The sequence below is a fragment of the Seriola aureovittata genome, chromosome 1, assembly GCF_021018895.1.
Source record: "Seriola aureovittata isolate HTS-2021-v1 ecotype China chromosome 1, ASM2101889v1, whole genome shotgun sequence".
Taxonomy (NCBI): Eukaryota; Metazoa; Chordata; class Actinopteri; order Carangiformes; family Carangidae; genus Seriola; species Seriola aureovittata.
In genome coordinates, this window is record NC_079364.1 from 8,304,525 (window position 1) to 8,328,535 (window position 24,011).

Below are 24,011 nucleotides of genomic sequence, written 5' to 3' on the forward strand. Positions count from 1 at the left end.
ATTGCTACCAGATATTCCAGTCTTGTCTGTGTCTAAGCTGAGCGTGACAGGGGCACTGATATTTACTTCACAGCGCTAATAAGATGCACTGTTGCCTCTGTTTGCTTTAATGTGTAAATATTGATGCAGTTTGTGAAAAGAGAAGGGAATACAAGAGATTAGCCCAAATTTCCTTTAGAAATCTAATGACTTTTTATTCAGGCAGATACTATATTTGATGTACGTGGAATAGTAGGAAACAATACTTGTGTTGGTATCTTTTTTGCATTTAGTATATTTGTATTATTCCTGTAAATTATAAAAAACCGGAGGCAAGGTGATGTAATTTGTTTTTTTTTTTAGCACAACTGAAAAAAGTGTTTTCAGTGATCTGTACCATTGACAGTAAATATACAAAGGACAAAGGATTATTTCTAACACAAGGAACATAATGAATGCAGATGCTTCTACACAGGTGCACTGCATGGTAAATTTAAGCAATTAGCATCCCATCATGCTCTGTGGCATGTTTAAAAATGCTGAGCAGGCCCAGTTGATTCCGGCTTTGTATCAAGATGGCAAGAGGAAAAGATCTGAGTGACTTTGAAAGAGGTTTCTTTGTTGGGGCACAGATGGCAGGAGCTTCAGTCACAAAGGCTGCTCAACTGGCTCATGTTTCAATAGGAACAGTGACTAAAGTGACATCTGCATTTAGATCTATGGGAAAGACGTCAGAGAATAAGGTCAGAAATTGTGGTTGACAGCTCTCAATTGATGACTGCGATGCTCGTGCATTAGTGTGATATGTATGGGAAAACAGAAGGGCAACTCTTCCTCAGGTGACTGAGGATGTCAGCGCAGGATGTGATCAGACTGTCAGCAAAAACAGTCGGTCGACAATTAAATAGAGAGGGATATTGTAGTAGGACTGCAGTGCATGAACCGCTCATTACAAAGATGAATGCACATTTGAGAGTTCAGTGGTGCAAAAACCATTGACACTGGTCTGCAGAGACGTGGAAACAAGTGATCTGGTCAGATGAGTCATCCACCATATTCTTGATAAGTGGGTGAGCGCATGTGGCGTACACCAAGAGAACGTACAGGCTTGAATGTTTGACCCCTACAGTGAGGGAATCCGGTGGCTCCATCATGCTGCAGGGGGCATTTTGATAACCTATACTACATATATACATTGGGGTCCAAAGGTTTGAGACCACTTTCCCACTGAAGGGAATGGGAAAATGGTCTCAGATTTTTGTACCCCACATATATATATATATATATATATATATATATAGATATATATAGATATATATAGATATATATAGATATATATATATATCTACATATATCTACATATATATATATATATATATATATATATATAGATATATAGATATATAGATATATATATATATCTACATATATATATATATATATATATATAGATATATATATATATATATATATATCTACAAATATATATATCTATATATATATATATATATATATATATCTACAAATATATATATCTATATATATATATATATATATACACAGGTGGGGCTCACTGAAAAGAAACAAAGGAGCCATCAGTGGGTTTTTAGCCTACAGGTCTGGATGTAAAGTGGGTCAACTAGGCTCCTGGAGAGCTTAACAAGCTGCGAGAGGAATAAGGCAGTGCACTCGATAATTAGCAAGAGGAAGGCATGTCTGAGGGAGAGGGGGTGCAAGAAGAGGTGGAGTACAGATGAGAGAATGTGTGGGTGTGAGGCTGGACTAGCAGGATTCAACCAGGGCTATTCAAAAGCAGATAGTTTCTGTTTTGCTCTTGTATTTTCCTCTACAAATGTGCCAATATGTACTATGTACTTTGCTATTTTTGCATTATATATATAGATATATATCTATATATATATAGATATATATATATATGTGCCAGTATTCTACTTTACAAGTCCCTGTTGGACTGTATTTATGTTATTAACAACTAACAATTTGTTGTCCACCGTCTGAGACAGGTGAGTTCTTGGCCTCAGTGTCGTCTGTCAAAACTGTAGAGCTCGTAACTTTTAAAAAGCACTGTGTGGTGAATGTGCTGTTTTACATTTATTTTTGAAATAATTGGGCTATTAAACGAAGGTGGAAGATTTCACAGAGGCAATGTGATGCAAAGTGTTTCTAGCTGATTTTGACCTTTAGAGGCAACGGGGCTGTTTGATGTTGGAGAAGTCAGAGTGGTAGAGAAGGAAATGGCTTGAGAGGCGATCTTTTTCATGTATGCCGTGGTAATTCTTCTTTTATTCTCTAAACTGAGGTCTAGTCCTTCATCTAAATTGGCTGCTTTCCCCCTCATTTTTGGCGTACAGTCAAAGAAACCCAACGGTAGATGACATACTTTTTGGTTTGAACACAAGATCCAAGACTTTAATTAAGATGAAAGATTATAATTATTCCAGGTTATGCAATGATGGTGACATGCTATAGTGGCAACATTAAGCCATGACAAGGAGAAAACAAACACTAATATTAGGACTGATGAGTTTTAGTGAGTCTGGCAAGTACAATGCTTTCCTTTACTCATTCGTAGTCAATGACAGAGTGAAAAAATGGCACACAAAGATCTAGTTTACAAACATTACATGAACAGATTTTTTTTTTTTTCCTGCTGGAAAACCCATGGTGTTGGGCTATATCCATTCCCAGCCATCAGTAATCAGGCTATTTCCACAGCTGAGGGAGAAAGATGCAGTCCTAATACCACTGTAAGCAGGGGGGCTCAGCTGGAGTTGATGTGTGTGTCTTTTGTGTCTGTGTGTGTGTATATATGTGTCCTTTCCTGAAAGCTCAGGTGCTCTCAGGCGAAGTGTGAAGAGGGTTATGTGAGGCAGAGAGAGAAAGAGTGAGATAAAGACTTAAGAGCTCATACAGTGAATAGCTGCACAGCAAGCTGAAGCGAGAGGAAGAAGTCACCGATACTTCCATCCTATACTATATATATAAAAATATATCTAAGCTTAAGAGACCACCCTGCCTCTGTTTCTTCTGAGAGTCCACTCAAGTGTCACATCCTTCCTTTTGCGACAGGTTCATTTGCCCCTGAGACCCTCAAGCTATATACAGTTTATTGATTTGCTACCTTGACTGCTCTGAAAATTTCAAACAACCATCCACATGCTTTAAATCACATGCGTGTAAGAATTAGAGCTGCAACAGCTGGCTGATTAATCGACTGCTTGACCAAAAGAAAATTAATCTGCAATTTTTTTTTATTAGGTGGTTAATTGTTTTACTTTTTTTTTTACATTTGATTGTTATAGATTTTCAAATTTCAGGATTTGCTGCTCTTGCTCTTACATCAGAATAAATTAAATATTTTTGCGTTTTGGCTGTTGGTTGAACAAGCTGTGATTCATCTTTAGCTCTATGGATGGATGGCGGCTGTACACAGTGCAGGACTGTGACACGCTGAAGTCACTGTTATTTTTTCTGTATTAAACCAGACCAGGGTTTTTATATAACCTTAATCAAGTGCTTTGAGTGCCACTACAAGTGGATGTCATACTACAACATATTGGATACACTGGTTATTTTGACAGAAAGTAAATATCTTGTCTGTGAAAATTTTACTGCTGTTACTAGTGTTGTATATTAAAGAGGCACTATTGTTTATATACCAAAGAATTACTTGAGGCGATAATCTGCAGATTCATCCATAACAGAAATAAACGTTAGGTGCACCTCTAGTATATAAGATTCAAGTATATAATGCCTGGTAATACTGCATTTGTAGTATCTTTAATTTTTGTTTGTGTGTGTGCATGTGCAAGGTCTTTCATTGTACTGGTCACTTCATCCTAAAGATGCCATTCTCTCTTGTCATTTTCTCATTTCTGTGTCTGTCTGCTGGGGCTCCAGTACCCAGCCCCATGGGGAGGAGGCAATCTCATGTGAAAAGCCCTTTCAAGTGGCCAGCTACTCAAACACACCAATTTCACAATCAAATCTGTGCTGGAAAAGAGAACAGACTAATATTAGGCCACCGATGAATGCAGTAAAAATTATAGTCTTTATTATGCTTATCACTTATGTTTTTGTATTTTTCTCTTTAGTGCCTGGCATTTTAAAAATTGTTTAAAAAAAAAAAAGAAAGAAAAAAAAAAAGATAATATGTCTGACAGCTGGTTAACTCAGTAAGCCTGCTACAACAACCTGACCAGAGGGTCAGACAGATTTCAGCTGTTTCAGACTCGTTGTGGTTCGAATTATTCTGAGCCAAACTGCCTTTGACCTTTGCACCAATTGTCTAATGTGCTTTTGGCAGCATTTAGGATATTACTGTGTTGTCATGCTAAAACACAAGCAGCAGCAACCATGAATACAACAACATAAAATGAATAGAATCTTTACATGCTTTAAAAAATTTGTATACAAAATAAATCACAAGGCCACACAGGCCTATGTGTTTCTCTTTACATGTTCTATTGTTTTTACATATTCTATACCAGTATTGAGAATTAAAATTGCATCCTAAAGTGGGACTTAATAAAGTATATATATTATTAATATATATAAATAATTTTAATCCATCAATACGCTTAATATACACATTGTTTAATCTTTTAGTCTATACAACACCGGAGAACAGTGAAACATTATCCCATTATAATATCACAGAGTCAAATGTGACGTCATCAAATGTCTTGTTTGTCTAACCAAAAACCAAAACCCTAAAATATTCTATTTACTGTCATGTGAAACCAAAGAAAAGTTATTTGTTATTACATTTAAACAATTAATAAATGATCAAAATAGCCACCAAATATTGCAGAAACAAGGATACACCAAATACTTAATTCACTAAATCACATATAGAACCAATTGAAAAATAGTAAGATAACTTTCTCTGTAAATAAGTGAACTCCCACAATTGACCTGTTGCAATAAAATCTAAAACACTTTATTAAAATTTATGGATGTTGAGGTCAAAGGACAGAGAGTCAAATTACTCAAGTGATTTTCTTTTGAAGCTTCTCTAGTCCCTTAAGATGTCTGTCTTCTACATGTCTACAAAGCTTTTTCATCCCGCATAATATCCTTGGATATCAGCCAGGAAGAATTATTTTTTGGATCATGTTGTGGATTCTTAGTCGTTTATCAACCAACCACCTAGGGCAAGGTATATTCTCATAATCTACATTTCACATCTGACAGGTTTGAGTGCTGTTATTCAGACAGTGCAAGTGCCGCACAAGGGTAACCTAACCCACCATCCCCGGTGCACAACGGTGACACATACAGCCACTATCTCTCCCTAAAGAGTAACTCTACATAATGGCTTATAGGTGGTAGTGTATTTGTGTACCTTAAAGTCACTAAATTATATCATTTTGTACTATTATTTCAGCATTTTAAAAAATATACGTCCGACAGTTAAAATGGCTATAATCTGTATTTTAGCTGTCTGTTCCGCAACTTTACTGTTCTGGTTTACTATCGCCGTTTAATGGTGTTGTTTTTTCAGCTGCAGCAGACAGGTGATTTCAGCAAAAAGCTCTACAACCATCTGTACACTTCCTCCTCAGCACTAAATAGCAGACAGATTTAGTGGCAAGCTGGTGAACATAGTGGAGCATTTAGAAACTAAAGAGCCAGATATTTTCCTCAGGAGTTGGTAGTGACCAAAAACAGAGCTTAAAGAAAGAGAGTGAATATTGGACCACGGTGGACAGAAACATGACTGGATGAATGATAATGTTGCTCCATAACTGCTGTTTATGTAACTAGGTAACTATTTGCTAACAAGTTTGCCATATCAATTTAAAAACGGTGATGATATGTCAATGTTTTGCTCACAACTTCCAACTTCCACTGCCTCCAAATGGCCAACAACATTAGTTATTGGAGGGAATGGAGCTCCCACAATGCACACTGCAGCAAATCTGATGTAGATCGAGTCCAATAGAGGCTTTCAGGGCGAGCATAATCATATGCCAGTTTAACCAATATTTATTTTATTTTGATGTTCTTTAACAAAAGGATAAGCTTAATCCCTCTCATACACCCAATTCATGTACATACACACACAATCCTCCCACAACCCACTGGCTGCTGCTAAAACAAACATACACACTTGAACCCTCTCTACCCTTTTCCCCCTCTGTCTTCCCCCTCCCCCTCCATAGATCCTCTAGTTCATCCAACTCAAACAGCCCATTCACTCCATCCACTTCATTCCATATTTCCCTTTAAGCCGTGGACTACAAACAAAGGAAAAAGAACTGTTTGGTCAGATCAACAGAAAGGAGAAGAGAGACCCTACAGGGTGTAGGACTGTTTATCAACTAACTGATTAATGCCAATTGTTGGAAAATTTAAATTAAACATTAGAAAGTACAAAAAAAAAACTAGACATTGCTCTGAATATCTAAACAATGCTAAAACACCAGGGATGGTTGAGCAGCTGGGTGCAATAAGGTCTGCAGCAATGATGCGATTCCAGTACTCGTCAATTCCTTTAATTGGACACTTGAGAAAACATCTCTTCCACTTTCATGGAGAGAAGTGATAATTGCTATTTTTACAAAAAAGGCAAAGAACTACATGTTATGTATCTCATACAGAAGATGGTAGGCATGTGTTCAGACTTGATTCCTTTTATCTAGATTCAGTCAATTGAAACCTAATTCATAATGATCTAACTGATTTTATCTGGGTTTTCCAAATACAAATTCAAATGTTACCTTCATATTTAGGAATAATTAATTTAGCCTTTGACTGTATTATGAATATCTGACTTTGGTATTTCTGCCCCTACTGCTTGAATTGAAATAAATTGTAACTGTACACTGTAGAACCTTTGGTTAAACTGGAGAAAATAAAAGGCATTCCAATCAATACCATACCAAAAGCTTTCACAGTATGCTGATGATACAATATTATATATATATATATTCTCATTTCTCTTACTTTACTTCATATATCTAGTCTGAAGTGAAACTGAGTGCATATTCACACACACATATATGGACACTGGAACTATCTACAGAATTTTTATGTGATCATATCGAATTATGTTGAAAGCATAATTTTGTGTTTGCAGAAAAAGAGAAACAATCCTAGAGAAAACTGTGGTCTAAGAGTTAGTGAGTCACTGAAGCACCACACTGAGTGAGCTTTACTGTTTTTTTTCCAGCATGGTTTAGCTGTAACCAGCTGGGAGGGGGGCAATATGAGAGGGATTGAAAAAATGGTAAATCATGGTTCTAAGTAAGAGCAATGAGTGAGTATAGTTAAATAATTAAGCCCATATGTATGCATGAACAGTATTTACCTTTCAAACACACAGGGCTTGCATAAACTAACTGCAAATAGAGTGATTTGATATCCTTCCCACTGAAAAAAATACATCTGTAAAACAATAAAAGAAATACCCCTTGTACTCATCTGAGAGCTGGAACATGCAGTACATTGCTATTGTTAGATTTTTTTTGTGTCAATCCAGAGAGCACACACAGCCAGCTCTGTCGAGTGAGCCACTTACAGTTGCTCAATAATCCATTTAGTTGCCTTTGCTATTGGCGTGACTGTAATTTCAATCACATGGACAGTAGAGAGATAAGAGTGGGAACTGCCGCCTGGAAGCTGCCTGATGATGACATGGGTAGAAATCGAATAATGGTTCTTAGCTTGTTGCCTTAGACAAGAAACATCTGGTCCAACCACAGTGATGGGAAAAGGAAAGGTGAGGGCGAGCTTCAAAGTACAGCTCACACTTGATATTTCTTCATAGAAATGTCAGGATAGAAATACAAAGCTCCTAAATTCAAATATGGAATTAAACCTCATACTTGCAAGACTATAGATTTTCTCAACAATTCAGAAGAGAGACAAGGTGACAGTTCAAGTTTCTTCACATTTCAAACAGGCAATATATTTCTGTTTTCCTGAGTAAATAATCAGAATTTAGATTTTGAGTGAGAAAATGTTTATCAATTAAATTTATGACGAAAGGGTCATTTTAGACTGTGTGGTAAGCTTCTGCTTTCAACTTTTATATTGAAAGTGGAGAGGAAATTCTGTTTCTCTGACAGAACGAAATACTGCTTTCAGCTGTGATTCCTTGAGTTGCAGAAGCAGCACTTAAATATTCGGTTTTGTATGAGTGAACACACCTCATTTTAAAATTATGACTACTTTAAACAGATTTCATAAGGTTCTCGTGACCTCCTCTGCACTCATTTGACAGCACTCATGAGATCTAGTAAAATTTACACTGCGTGTGGAGTGTTGTAGCCTCTCTCCAAGAGAATTGTCTGTGCCACAGCCAGCCATATTACCATATCACCATCTTTCCAGGCAGCCCTCTTTTCCCTACAAACCATTACTTGCTGCCTCGCCTCATTAGCATTGCAAATAACACCTAAAGCAAGAGCAGCGATGGCAGCAGCAGAGGAAATAGGACAGAATTAACAAATTATGTAAGAAGCGTGGAAAGAAGGAACAGAGTGTAGCAACAAGGAGGTGGGTGATGAGGAGGAAGTGGCAAAAGCATATTACAAATCTGATTATACTTTAAACTTCACATGTTCTTAGATGACATCCATCTCTACAGGTGCCATACCTCACATTAAAGATTGCTCACAATTTGTGTAAAGTTCCCTCTTTCTGATGAGGAAAGCTCTAGTGTTTACAGTTAAATTACAGAGGCCACCTAGACAGTATTTTAGTTTTCTACCTGATTGTGTCGACAATCAGCAACAGCTCTCAGGCCTTGTTAGATAATTCAATCTACCTTAACTCTGAGACTGTGACACAGTTTCTAACTGAATTTTTTTTCAACATGATGTAACAGACATATTTTTATGTCAAAAATTGGACCTTACCTTATTCTTTTATGCTACAAATCCACATTATGACTGTGTTTTCTTCACAATAGCAGTAAGCAATGCTACATTTCATTAAATATTACATTTCAGTCTTATTGTGGCAGAAAACTTTGCTCAAATGAAAATATCTTTTTTTTTTTTTGATCTTCAAGTCATATGTAAAAAGCTTGTTGTCAGTTTTTACAATCTACAGTGCAATAAATATTTGAGCAGTAGCTTCTGCTTCGGGCTAAAACGTTATTATAGATCAAGAAAAAAAATCCTAATCGGTGAAAAAATGATAAATTCCTGCAGTATATTCTGCATCATTTAGGAAGTTAAGGCAGTCAAACTTCCGTGAGCAACAATCAGAGCAACCCACAGATCATCTGATTAATTACCAGTACCATTACCAGTTCTCATCAGTGTGAATTTTAATGAGTTTTCAGTGCTTTTTTTTTTTTTTTTTTTTTTTTTTACTTAAAAAAATGTTTGATGTGTTGTTGCTGCCTAACTTAATGGTTCTCATGTAAATCCACCAATGCAGTGAAGTTATTCCTTTGCTTCAGTCTATGTTCAGGCTGCACAGTGTTGTTCAGCTTCATTACCTAAAGCAGATTTTTGTTTAAAAGCTCAAGACATTTAACTACTATAATCTGCTCTCTTCACACTTGCCTATCTGGGGAAGCTGCAGAAACAGGTTCATGTCAAAGAAACTACAGTCTGCACATGCAGCTTCTCAATGCAGCGCATCGTCCAAACATGAGCAGTAAGACAACCTTTGTTTCAAAAGTGAAAATGACGATGAATTAAGAGCCTCTAACTCAATCTGTCCAACGCTACAGCACTATGTGCACACAGTGTTACAGTGAAACCAACAAGTACAATGGATATTTGAAGCGTGTTCACTTTCAGTCTCAAATCTGAGAAGTTCTTAGAGAAATTAAAGTTCAATATTTTGGTGATTATTTTGCCAAGAGTCACATGACAGGATTGATACCAGCGTCATGTTGGTACATTAACTGTGACGCTAGAGCCAGGAGTCAATTAGCGTAGCTTAGCATGAAGACCAGAAGCAGCTAGCCTGGCTGTTTTTACATTTCCTTTTGTGCACAGATTCAATAAATGAGATACAATGAAGTTGATTAGTGAGCTTTAGAATTGATTTCTGAGAGCGCCCAGCTGTTTCGCCCTGCTTCCAGTCTTTATGCTAAGCTATGCTAATGGACTCCTGGCACTAGCTGCATAGTTTTGTTTTTCGACCTTTTACGTTGACTTTTTAATACTATTTCTTTTTTTAGTAAATTTTACCAAAGTTTATGTATTTTATAATTCTATTCCACTTTGTTCTTTTTTCAATAATCTTATTCTTTATATTCTCTTGAATTGTGTAAAGTGCTTTGAATTTCCTTGTGTATAGAACATGCTGTATAAATAAACTTGCCTTGCCATAGTTAGCATGAACACACACTATCGGCCTTTTCATCTCTGTAAGAAAGAAAACAAGGCCAAACTATTCCACCGAGATTACTGGGTTTGTTAACATCTCATGACTGGTGCTGCTCACATTAGTGGATAACTGGTGTTACTATATCCCTTGTTTAAAGTTATACATTTGGCAAATAAACATTATTGGCAATAACTGACAATAATGAAGGTCAAAACTGCAAAAATCAAACACTCCTTGTAAATAAAAAGCAAATAAACACAAAAACTATCTCCTTTCCAATCAAAGCACTTTCAGCTGCAATCCTGAGTGAGCTGTACTATGGGGAAATAATGTTGGCAGTCCTGAAATGAGTGCATGAATCAGTGGGTAATGAACTCTGTATTCTGTAATGAAACTGTGTCGAGAAAGAGGGCAGAAGGAAGAAAAGGGCAGGCTGTGATGTAAGTGCTACCACTCATCATCTGCTAACGCCAAGGTCAGGACCTTGTGTGGTTCCATGGTATTTTCTGTTGAGCCTTTAAAGAAATGGCCAGAGAGTCAGACTGACGCACTGAGTTGGTTTTTCGACCGTTTACAACAGCAGCGACTGTGCATGATGTGTATTGATGACAACCATCCCTGTCCCTTTTTCACCGGTAACTGGAAATTGTTTCTTTGTTGTAATAATTGCTGGTGACATGCAACGCAACAGGGGTCTCTCTGGAGGAGTCTGGGGATTCTGTTGTGTGAAAGCTGCTCTGGCTTGTGTGGTGTGTCTGCTTGAATGTGGACACCCCTCTCACTTGACTTGGATGCTTTGGCACTGTGGCTGCATATCCACTCTACAGAGAGTGGGGGTAACACAAGGAGCCCTATAGTGCGGTAATGCAATATTCATGGTGGGGTGTGAGCAGAGCAGTTAAACACAGCAGAGTTGTGAGAAGACCTTCCAACCCTCTATCAGGGAGCAGCTGCTGTTTGGGCTTGCTCCTCTCTCCAAAGCCAGTCCTCTTGCTCAAGCATTATCTCTTTCTTTCCCTGCCCTCCCCTGTTCCCTCTCTGCAGCCTCTCACTCAACCATTAATTTTTAATCACAACTTAAATGGCTGCCTTGGCTGCGACTGTGGGGGCAGCGAGTCAAGGGCTCTTGCCTCTGGTTACAAAGTAGGAAATAAATTTGAAGAGATCAAGCTAAACATACAGGGAGGGAGAGGGCTGACGAGGGAGAAATGTACAAGGAGGAAAAAAAAAATATCAACTTGCTGCTGCCATTACAGCTTAATTAGAATTTCAACTCTTTCATCTTGGAAATTGAGATCAAATTAAGATAAAGAATTGAATTTTTCAAGGGTTTTTTGGAGGCCATGAGAAAGTAAGAAAGGAGGGAATAAGTGGATTTAGATAATAAGAAATATATGCTTAAGTCTGGCTCTTTAGGAAATGATGATGGTTTTTATTTATTTTGTGGTATTATATAGACCAAATGATTCATTTATTAATTGAGAAAGTATCTGGCAAATTAATCAATAATAAAAAATAATTATAAGTTGCAGCCCTAGCTAAAACGTATTGCTCAAAACCACCTCAAGAGCATATAAAAAGCAGCTTACAATAGGAGTGTATTAAAGGCTCTACCACTTATTTATGAAGGACAAGGTTGTGTGGATGTTGTCGGTGAGGTGGCAGCACTCAGGTTTTCCCCTGCATTATTTATTTTCTGTATTGGGGTGGTCTGACCCACTCTTGTAATGAGAACTAGAGTCACGGTCTGTTTGGAGTCCCGGGGCAACGCCGTGCAACCGTGTCCCTGGATCACTGCTCAACCACACAGGCCTCTACACAGCCACTGTTTGCTCAGACTTCACTTGGACTGTAAAAGTCAAGCCTTGTTGACACATCTGTGCTGTCTCTCCCCGAGGCTAATGGCTATTACATCTGTCTGCTTCTTTTCAGAGGGAGAGGAAAACTACAAGAATCAAATGCCCCTTTGAAAAACAGGCAAAGTGAAAACACTGACAGCTGATGGAAAGCTGACAGCCTTCTCTGAGGGGAATTACCGCTGTTGATCTTTCTCACAAGTGCAGCAAGGTGATTACACTGGTTAAGACGTGTTTTGAAATACATGTTAACAGCCTTCTGGGTAGCCGTGTGCCAATGTTTATATTAATATAACTTTGTTTTTCACAGGTTAGAGGTGTTGATTCAACTGTATGATTATATTGGAGGCTGTAATTTGTGCTATTGTACTGTGTTGCATGATACTGAAAGGGGATTCTGTTATTTCATCCACCCTATTAATATAAATGAGGTTAGGTCAAATAACAATATTTTTATTTGAAAAAAATCGACAAAACAATGACTTATTATTATTATCATTATTATTATTATTATTATTATTATTATTATTATTATTATAAGAATAGTTGCAGATTCATTTTCTTTTGATCGACTAATGGTTTGACTAATTGTTTCAGCTCCAATAGGTGTTTACTCTGTCAGCCTATATCAGACGCTAAGTGACATAAATTGCAGTAAATAAAACAAACAAAATGTCACTTTTTTTTAATTACATATATAAACAACATGTTTGAGTGGTTTTTCTACCAGAGAGTTTGGTCTTTAAATGTCAAGTTCCCCTTACTGTATTTTAGCATTATGTAACAAGGAATCCCTGTCAAAAATGTTTATGTGAGGTATTTATGTAAAAATACAGTATCTGTGAAGCTGTACAAGAAAGTCACTTTTTTGTTGCCATTTCAGACTTTGGTGTAAAATTCACTTAATACTTTTTAACCAGGTCAAGTGACTCATTGGCCATGTCCAGTTTAACATCCTCACCTCCATCAGCAACTTGAACGGTGCAAATAATCCACCTATTGATCCTCAATGCCTAACCCGACAAATGAACAAAATCAAGGCAGCAGGCTAACTGCATTTATGCTAACCAGCAGACACACAGACGCAGGCACAGACACACACACACACACACACACACACACACACACACACAAACACACACAGGAGTAATCTCTCACTAATCAAGGACATCGATCACATTGCAAAGCACATCTGTCTGTATCCCCCTTCTCAGTGCTGACCCAGATTGATTACTGACAGGCTCAGGGCAGAGACAAAGACGGAGGGAGAGAAAAGATGGACAAAACACAGAAAACAAAAGGATGTGTGGCAAAGAAAACTGGAGGCACACAACATAATAGGTCCAGTCAAAAAAAACTAAAAGAAACAAGGCCAGATGTTTTAAAATCACACATTTCGAATTTGCACAAATGTAAATAATGTGTAAATATGAACAACACTGTAATTCTAATCACAAAAGCACTGTAATGAACCGCAGCCAGGAAGTGCAGTTTATGCACCTTGTGCGTCTCTCTTCATGTAAATCGACACCGAGGAGATGAGCATTTGAACGATGCTTAGCTGTGTTCTATACAAGCCTCAGGGTCAGAATGAAAACTACTGATCATAGCCCAAGCCTGCATGCGAGAAGCTTTGTACTTTATTTTCTCCCTGGGAAAAAAAAAAAGAAAAAAGAAGCAAGGATCACTTGTAAAGCAGAAATAATTTGGTTACAAAACCGACGTTTTGAAATCCACTGTGCTGAGTGCATGAAACAGACATCCCTCTGCCTGCCTCACTTTTATCCATCTTATATTCCTCAGACTAAATCAATTCTAACCTCAGGAGTATAAGCCCCTCAGGCATCATCAGAAAAACTGGGTTGTGCAACAATACAGTAACATCTATATCTCAACAAAAGGACACAGCGAGCTTCTCACACACCTCCAGTATATTTCAATGCCTTCATCACACAGACAGACACTGGCTGTTTAAACCAGAGCCTCATGTATACATTAGGAGCACATATGAACCTCGGTAACACATGCCACATGTACATTATCCCAAATAATTATGTCGCATTTTTTACATGAATAAAATAGCAATTGTATTACATGACATGATGACTAAATAAAATATGAATGCTTAATGCAGAAAGCATGCGAGTCACGCAGTAAACGTGACACCAAAGAAAGCAGTGGCACGTCGAATGCTGATTGATACAGGTTTTGTAATGGTGACTGATAAAGGCTCCAATGCTTGGTTAAGATAAATTCTATTGCTACAACAAAGAGCAATTTCTTTACACAGCCTGTTCACCCTTTAGTCAGACGGAGAACCAAGAGGTTTCATTACCAAAGGCAGCTGATTAAACCTCTGAGCTCAAGTGCAATCAAGTATAACAAAGCTCCCAGGGTAAAGCATGTCTTTGTCAAGGCTACACAATTCTGAAAAATGTGATTTCAATAATATGAAATGTTTCAAATTTGTTTTTCAAAAAAGGTCCTGATTATAAAACACAATAATAATCATTGAGATATAGAGTTTATATGCCAGGTTACTCTTGTTCAATTAAGTGCAGTAAGACAAAACATCAGGGTGTGGCAAAAAAAGAAAAGTTCAGTCTAGTGCAGTTTGCAATGTTAAAAAGCCTAGATACACACCTGGAATCTGAACTGCAACAACAACAACAACAACAAAAAAGACGATAATTTTCACATAAAAGTGTCTGTGAACCAACATACACAAGTGTATTATGGGTAACTGCAGGTGGCAAAGGCTCGCAGAGAAGCAAATGGATCTCACCAGACCTTCAAACAAGCTGATTGGTTGATACAACTCCCTTCAGGAGGCAGGTTCAAAACGCCACAGAAAATAAAAAAACATTTTACAAGTTGTATGAGCAAGTACAAAAAAAAACACCCGAGAAAACGACTCTCAACGTCTCCTGTGCACGTTCTGCTACATGCAGAGAAGCACTTCGCAGCCTTGATATAAAAACTCTCGTGTCTGCATTCACACGTTTTGTTTCCGTGCACCGTCTGCACAGTCAGAAATTTTGGGCTGTGCTGGGATGAGCCGCACGGAGAGACACGGGGAGATGATGAAATGAAAATTCACCTTTGGGCTTACGGAGGTAGAGTATGTTAACAATAGGTCTCAGTCTTAATCCTTTCTGTTAATGTTTGTTCACTGAAAAATATTCATTTCATTTTCTTTTTCTTTTTCCTTTTACAGATCCTGATTTAGTAAGAATTCAACATGCAGGAGCGTTGCCACTGAATGTGTAAGGACAAGCAGATCTAGTATGGCAAAGTTTATTGCTTGGGGCTCTCTCCTGCTCCCATGCCTGTGTACTCCGGTCTCTGCTCGACAGCTCAGCTCTCTCCTCTCTCCTCTCTTCTCCTCTCCCCATTAACCGGCTGACAGATCAGTAATAAACACAGCCTGTCACCTTCAAGGCCTGCCTCTCATTTACTAGAGAACACATGAAACCCTGCTCTCTCGTTCCTCTCTATCTATCTCTCCCTCTCTCCCCTTTATCCGCTGGGCTCATTCGAGCTGAAACCTGATTTTTGGCCCCGGCTGCCTCCGAGGCAGCAAATTCTCTTCTGCACCCAGATAGTCCTGAAAAAGGCATGAATATTAAATGGAAAATCCATGAATAAATAACCAAAACAGGACTTCCGCTGCTCTAACCTCTTTCTGTCTCCCGGCGGTGGATGACAGAGAAAGAGCGCAGGGGAGAAATAAAGGAGAACAAAAAAAAAAAAAAAAAAGTCATGACCACCTCAGGAGAGAAGGTGGACGTTTGTTAGGTAATTGGCTTTCTCTATTTGCAATCCCATGGTACTGTGATTTCACACGTAAAAACAAAGAGGTAATAACAAGGTAACAGTGCAGCTGATGGTTAGTGGAGCAAAATTCAACTACAACATTTTCACTGGGAATATATCGTGTTATTTCCATATGTGATGCAACTGAGGGATAAAAGCCATACATATTGCAACAGCTCCATAATGTATGCGCGGAAAATGCAAATTACATCGAAGAGAGAGCTGGAAGTGCAGTGTGTACAAGGGGTATGATGTAGAATACATAACAACCAAATAAAGAGAATCATTTATTTGTGATGTATACTCACTAGTCCCCTGGCACGTGGCTGTTACACGGGAACAAGTAAATATAGATTTCTTTGCCTCAAGCAATTCCCATAAGGGTGCTTAATATGTATTGTACTGGATTTCAATGGTCTGTATTTTCTAACAGAGCACATGCAGACAAATGATAAGACAAGCATATAGTAGCTACAAGTGAAAAAGTTAGTGTATGTGTTGCTGCTGTATTATATGTCCCAGGCTCTGTGTCTTACCATTCATTTTCTGGAAACTTTCCTCGCAGTTGCCTCAAGATTATTTGGTATTTAGCCGTAAACTACCAGTAAATTTCCAACAAAGGGCCCTCACAATTTGGTTCTAATTATTTGAAGGGAGATGGAGAAGTGTGAGTTCCTTAGAATTATTAAGAGTTAGTTTTTAGAAAAAAAAAAAAAGAAAAAAGAAAAGGGGAAATTAGTAAGTGGAAATTTGTTCAGAAACAGACGTCAATATCCAGCGGAGTTTCCTAGAAATAACTTTGTGCTGCACACCGACTGAGCTCACAAGACATGAGAGATAAAGGCTCAATATTGTTGTAGTTTTCTTCCAAAATATAAGAGATAACACAGGAAAGAAACACAATAACAATGTTGTCTATTTTTACAGTGGTAAATTTGGTGCAATTGGTCAATAATTACGCAGCCCGTTATTTTCTTTGAGCTTTACCATACAGTACAGACGGCGTCTTCCTGTTGTTTAAAAAACCTCCTTTCAAACATCAGTTTCTCATCATAGCTAATACTATCTAATATGTCAAGAGTACATATTCATCCATTCATGCTCAACAGCTTACAGTTTCCAAACATGTGACAAAATTGTTTGGATAATAAAACACAATTACACACACTGTAAAGAACTGGTTGTGTGGGAATGTGCCAAAAGGGCTTTGCTATTGATCACTGAAAGGCCTTTGTAGAAAGGGAAGTAAAATGAATTTGGTGCCTCGGGGGTTGAGACAGGAGAACTACTTTGTCGACCTTGAGGTCTTTTGAAATGCCTCCAGTCTCCAGTGATTTTGAGATTATATATGTCAATGACTTACGCTACAAGAGATAAAAAAGATCTCATCATGACCTGCTGCAGAAGCTGAATTTCTCAGCTTAGCAATTATATCCATGACTTCCTTCCCTGTAGTTGGATCAAATCTCTGCGAAAGAGAGCTCTTTTGTATCTGCTGGAAAGCCATTAGTGTGACTAATCTTCATAGAAAAAGATGAGCCAATGTTCATAAAGCACTCACTGAATTCATATGTAATATCACAAGAGTTTTATTTTCAGCACCAAACTGAGCTGGGAATGGGCTGTAAAGGACGTTGGATGACTGTTTTATTTTTATACTGTGCAACAATCTCTTCTGTTCCTTCTGCACTTCCTGTAGTACTGTATGTGATTACAGAGATTTAATTACATGCTTAACTCATGTGCAAACGTATCGCTTGCCATAAACCAAATACACACTACAGAACTGAATTTTTATCTTCATTTTTCAGTCATATCACTTAGCATTACTTTTGATTCCTGCTAAATTATCCCGAGATGGATAATTGGCATTTGGTGCCTTGAGCTTATCAGAACTTGAATACGATAGATCCTGAACTGTTGCACTTCTGTGATCTGTGCTTTTGTCAGTTTATTATAGGACTGCTTGTACAAGAGACTTGCATGTTCGTCAAACACTTTAAACAAGGCTTAGAGGTCCCATACTGTATGAAGTGAGATTTCCGTGTTTTCTCTGATTATAAAGCAGGTCCAGGTTTTATATTAATACTGTGAAAGTATCAAAGCGCTCAGTCCAAAGAGAAATGCCTGTATTCAGAAACTAAGCCTTAAACAAGCCGTCAGGACTTCTGTAACTTTGTGATGTCACAACAAAGCAGTCACCGCTCTCGGCCATGCCCCAGCCCCGGCCCGTCAAGCCTTGCAAGATTTGGTTTCTCTGAGTGTTTACCTGAAATCTGGGTTAGGGTTAGTGTAATGTAATGTTAGTGTATTGTAATACTTCGGAGGTCATAAGCAACAACAGTCCCAGTTTCATGTCTACCAATTAAAGCTGAGATGGACAGTCATTCAAAGTTTCTGCCTTCAAACTTGGAAGAATCTAAAGTTAGGCTTAAATAAATTCAGACATGTAGAGACATGTACATTTCTTCGTGTCAGGATCACACACATCTCTGACTATATGGAGTTTAAGATGACAAGGGGGGCTGGAGCAGGAATGGCTTATGCCAGCACTGTGATGCCTCCAACCTTCATGGAGCCCTGCACGCTACAAGATAACGAACTCTCTGCTTCTTTGGGATCAGCTGACGTTGTGTAACCGTTTTAGACAAGGTCCAGTCATTCTGGTACTTTTACTAGATATTGACCTGAAAAAGGTAAAACTATTCATGAAAAAAATAATAATAATAAGGTGAGGAGCAGGTTTACTTTGACATTTTGAATTAGATCTATGAGATACACTACATGAAGACATCTTGGTGGTGTATGGTGTGTGTTTCACTTTTCTAGCTGTGTGGGCACAGCCACATCTTACAGAGAATGTCAGGCTATTAAAAACATGGGGGAATTGAGGGAATCGCTATAAAGGCAGAGAAAAAGCAAACTTGGGTTCGTGTCAGAGAGCCAAATAGCTTTCACCACCCAGACTGACCTTCAGCATACACAGAAGCACACACACACACACAGATACAAATGTTCACAGGATGTGACCATAAACCATAATGCACATCCCTTATTACAGGGAGTGAGCCTTGGCTGTGTGCCATTTTAAATGCCACAGACTCCACAGGGTAATGACTGATCAACCCGAGTTTGCATCTAGCAGTGCCGAACATATTATCTCCAAAGGCAACTGTAAAACCGGCTGGACAGAGAGAGGCAGCATCACATTATTTGATAATTGCCACGTCCATCCAATAATGTCCAACCGTATGCGGACGTGTTAGCTCTCCTGTCCTTTTCCACCTTCCAGCTGCAATAAGCGACATTGCTACACAGCCTGGAAAGCAAAACATCAGCTAGTACTGATGATCCTACAAGAAGCAGCACGCTAGACTGCAGCATTTTGCAGCTTTCAGCTCATGTGTTTGGCTTGGCAGTCACACCAATCAAAACAATTCCCCTTCTTATGAAAACATAAGCAACTGTAAATTTCCAAGCACAAAATGTAGTGAGTGAAAAAGTGGCAGGTTAAGAAAAAGAAAACATCTAGCAAAGAAACTACAACAAGATATTTCTTATCACTTCTCGGTAAAATAACAGATTTTTTTTTTTTTTGTTTGTTTTACAAATCATACGCTTGGATTGATGTGATTTTACTATGTTTTTTAGTCAGTGTGATATTGTCTGAATGGATGGGGATTATGGATAAGCATTTGAATTGTTTGTATTTTTTTTTTTTTTTTAAATGCACCCCAGGAAGAGTTGTTGTTGCTAAGGTAACAGCTAACTGTGATTTAAAAAATAATAAACAATAACAACCGAACCAAGATTCCAGCAAAGACATTTGAGAGGTGTTGACAAAGGTCGACACCCTGGCAGCTGTGTAACCTGATATTTTGCTGTACCAAAGCTTATCACTGTCAGTTACCAGCAACTGTCAACCATATTAGTGTTTAACACCGCTAAGAAAAACTACTTAACAACTAAACTGCCTGTGTTACGCAACGAAGCCATGAATCTGCTGAAAGCAAGAGAAAAGCAGGGAACTGTACTCCTTTCTTGCTCATTCCGATGAGGCATGAGATGGCCGGCAATGCCAGTGACAAGCAGATCTTGTCAATGTAAGCTGCTGCGGGAGCAAAAAAAATACTTGTGCTAAGCCCCCCTGAGTAAGAGGAGCGGTAAAGCCTTGACCCGTGAGATGCAGTGGGAATTGAGGTGGAAGAGGGGGCGAGAGAGCAAGAGAGTGAGATAGTGAAAAGCTGGCTGGTGAATAAGACAGGCTGGACAGGGGAGGTCTAGTGCGTCAGGATATGACCGATCCAAATACCTGGACTAATGCGTGAAGCCGGGAGCATATTGTGATCAATACCAACCACTTGAGAAGAACATGCAATACATACAGACCTGCAGGCATACAGTACATAATGCAATGGTACATCTAAATTACTCCAACAGCTCAATATATTGAAGGGAAGATGTGTTGTAAACAAATAGTAGAAGGGTAAATATAAGGTTGAATATTTGATATTCTGAAATACTTTTTTAATTGATTTGATTTATGTGATAGGACCCCCATATCCTACACCCAGTGTCATATGTACAGAACTACTGACTGGTGTCTGTGTGCATTTTTTGGGGTATATTAGTTTGACTTGTCAGATGTAGGCTGTACGTATATAAGCCTGCCATTGGGCGCCATTCTCCTCCCTTTCCACTTCCCCTGGCTGTTACAGATTTCAAAATCCACTTCGCTACGGGAAACTACAACAACCTCCGAGCTAACAAGCTACAAGCGCAAAACGGCAAAGTTTTGATAAAGATTTGGATCGTGCAATCGCACAGTCGACATACGTGTTCGCTGTTTTTTGTGGCGAGCGTTTTCCTCCCCCATCGGCAAATTAGATAATAGGTGCAGCCAGACCCTTCTCCAGCACTGACACAGCACTGTGCAGACAGGTCTGGCTGTGAAAGACCAGGGGGTATATCGATGCTCTTATATGTGAATTAGTAAAATTATGTGGATAGTCTTAAAATAAAACAAAAAACAGCTGTCTTCAGGCTGCATTACTAAACACTCAACAAGAGATTAGTGGTGGTGGTAGTGATGGTGTGTGTGTGTGTGTGTTTGGCTGGGAATAGGTATATGAAATTACACATGTGAAAGCCATATCTGGAACAAAGCTGGAAGGCAGATAGGACAATAAGGAAGACAGTGCTGTTACATCTCTCAGCAGGTAAAGACATGCAAAATCTCACTGATTCGGAAAAACGGTAACGCACTTGAAATGGCTGCTGGCAGGATTTCTTTATGGATAGTAGAAATGTTATGTCATCAAGATAAAACCAGAGGAAAGGCTTACTGAAGCGTTTCTGTTTTCAGTGTTTTCAGACATCACCAGTTTGGAAATTCTAAATGGGAAAGAATCAAGCTGCAAGTACTGTAAAAAAAAATAAACAGGCAATAAACGATCCATTTATCAAGTAATTATAAGTAAGCTGCTGATTCATAAAACCACAAGTTACTGTCGGTTTAAATAATGTAGGTACAGATTTCCCTACAGCGGTCCGTGCTTACGACGGCAAACCTATAACACTGTGTCAGCATGTCTTATCAAGTTCAGCCCTGTAGTTAATGACAGAATTTAAGGTACAAACAGTTTAAGACTATTTAAAAGTGAAAATGAAAACAAGTGTACATGAGCAACCTGATCTTTTTTTTCTTTTCTTTCGCTTCAGATGTAGTGGAGCAGGAAACATCGCAACAGTTTGACAATTTCTAAAACAGAGCTGAAGACTTTGACAGTATTTTCAGACACTCACTGAACCCGTCTTCATATCAGTGTTCAAACCAAACACATTTTTCAAGACATGCTGACATCCCATTTAACGCACACTTCATTTCACTTGTCTGTTCAGGTCTGTGCTAAACCTCTAAAACCTTCTTAACTGTTCCTCATTTTCACAAAACTGCAGACAAGGCCATCACATCCATTTTAGTAAAATAAAAAAAGGGCACAGCTCCTGCTACATTCTACCTTGAGCCTCTCAAAAAAAGCCTTTTCCATCGATCTGGAAAGATGTGAAAGAGGCACAGCTGCATAAACAATCCTCTCAAGTCTTTAGAGGGTTTTGAAATATTAACAAAAGAGCTTGCAGGTACATCATTTTGCAGCAGCAGCTATGGCAGCAGAGGGAAAACGTGTTTGAGTCCTATTATAAATCACACAATACAGCAACAACATTGCACATCCAGGCCCGACTTGTCCCCCCGGCAACCTGACAGCAAAATCCCGTCTTTACAGATGGCTCTCGGAGAGAGAATCTGTACATGTGTATGTGGCAGCCTGCTTCGAGCGAGTGCGTTTGTAATTCTGTTTTATTAATGAAAATATAGTAATCAGGAACTGCAGGTGGTATTATCACTCTTTTACATGTGTATTTACGTGTGTGTGTGTGTGTGTGTGTGTGTGTGTGAACATACAAACACAGAGGAGAAAGCTGACGGAAAAAAAAGAAATAATAAAAAATTCTCAGTCGGCTCAGGCTAATTTCATCCACTCCACTTCCCCTCACATGAAAGAAGTAGGACTTACAGATCTTGTGCTTCCCTTTCATGGGGAATTTCACCAGCAGCTCCTGAGGGTTGGTGCAGATGAAGACGAATGGGGAAGCAGACTCCTCACAGGTATCAGGGAACTGCAGGGTTGGGGTGGGGGTGGGGGTGAAGAGAAAAACAGTTTAGCATCATCTTACACACAACTACCATGACCATATTGTGGACAGAATATGTTAAAGCTCATGATGCCCCGTGTCACCGATATGAATCATTCAGTGAGTCTCTCTATTTGGACGCCTACATCAAGCTAACCGTCCTCCTTGCCTGATGTAATACTACAAGCCCGACAGCAACTGATAGTTATGAGTCTCGCTTTCGGATCTTGTGCGCTATAATCGCACAACTAATGATGCAGCCGCTAATGAGACCAGTTGCAACCACGTGCGAACAGCGGAGATGAGACGAGATTTATTACGACCAGCACCAAAACCAAACATCCAGGGACTTTTTTTTTCAGATGCAATCTCACGTATAGACACACTGTGAAAGAGAATATTGCAGCACAATAACAAAATGATTAAAACCGTGCGCACAATATTAATGTGTTCACTTATTAATTACACAGAATTTTTTAACTTCGAGCGTATCATAATTTACTAAAAAGCTCACTTCTAAATCTACAGACATACATCACTTTGAGCCGCATCCTTGACATATTAATGTGTGCCATACAACATTCCTATGAAGGAGAGGGTGTTTTACAGCACCTAACTGACAGCAGCCTACAGCGCACAGAGGCCTGGAGACAAGAGAAAGCCTCTCTCTCCCTGTGTTATTGATTGGTCTCTCAGGTGAGAGTCGGGAATTGACTGACACAGTGACAAAGGAGTCATCTTTCCCATCACTGGCAGCCAACGGCTCTCAGCTCATCCAATTTCCTCCGGCGCTATCAGATAGTGCCCATGATTGCATCTAGCCAGCCAGGAAGTGGCTCTTTTCATGACAGCATGCTTTTTCCTCCCCCCCACCCCACCCCTCGATATCCACCTCTCTTATTCACAGCCTCCCTATCTCCCTCAAAGGAGCACCGAAGGTTGTGACAAATTTGGGGCTTTTAAGGGAAATCGAGAGAGTCGGCGATCCATCTGTACTGCCCCTGACAAACTGGGTAAAGATGATAGAGATGTTTATTTCAGATTACAGTCCATGTCAACCCGAGTGTAATACACCGGCGAGTGATAAAATACGTAAACACTCAGAGTCATTAGACATCGGTGGGAACCCTAAAAGAGCCCCTTGATTTCTTCTTCCTGCGGTAAATGACACAGTGATTCCAATTAAATCAGGTCTTCCAGTCAAGTGTGATGTCTCCTCGTTAGAAAGCTCCCAACAGCCCTTTAAAAAATAATCTGTAATTTAGTGGAGGGTTAAAAAAGGTGAGGGTTGTAAGTGCAACAAAAGTGGTGTTTAGGGAACTCTGTTTTTCTTACCGTCAACAA

The 24,011-nt window shown here is 38.9% G+C and overlaps 1 protein-coding gene across 1 annotated transcript in view; it reads right to left on the reverse strand.

Moving 5' to 3' along the window:
• The window catches only part of trip4 (thyroid hormone receptor interactor 4), a 68,327-nt gene that overhangs the window by 18,970 nt on the left and 25,346 nt on the right, over positions 1 to 24,011 (reverse strand). The window contains exon 12 of the mRNA XM_056378145.1: positions 22,550 to 22,652. Within this exon, the coding sequence (XP_056234120.1) occupies positions 22,550 to 22,652 (103 nt within the window). The remainder of the gene's footprint in view (positions 1 to 22,549; positions 22,653 to 24,011) is intronic.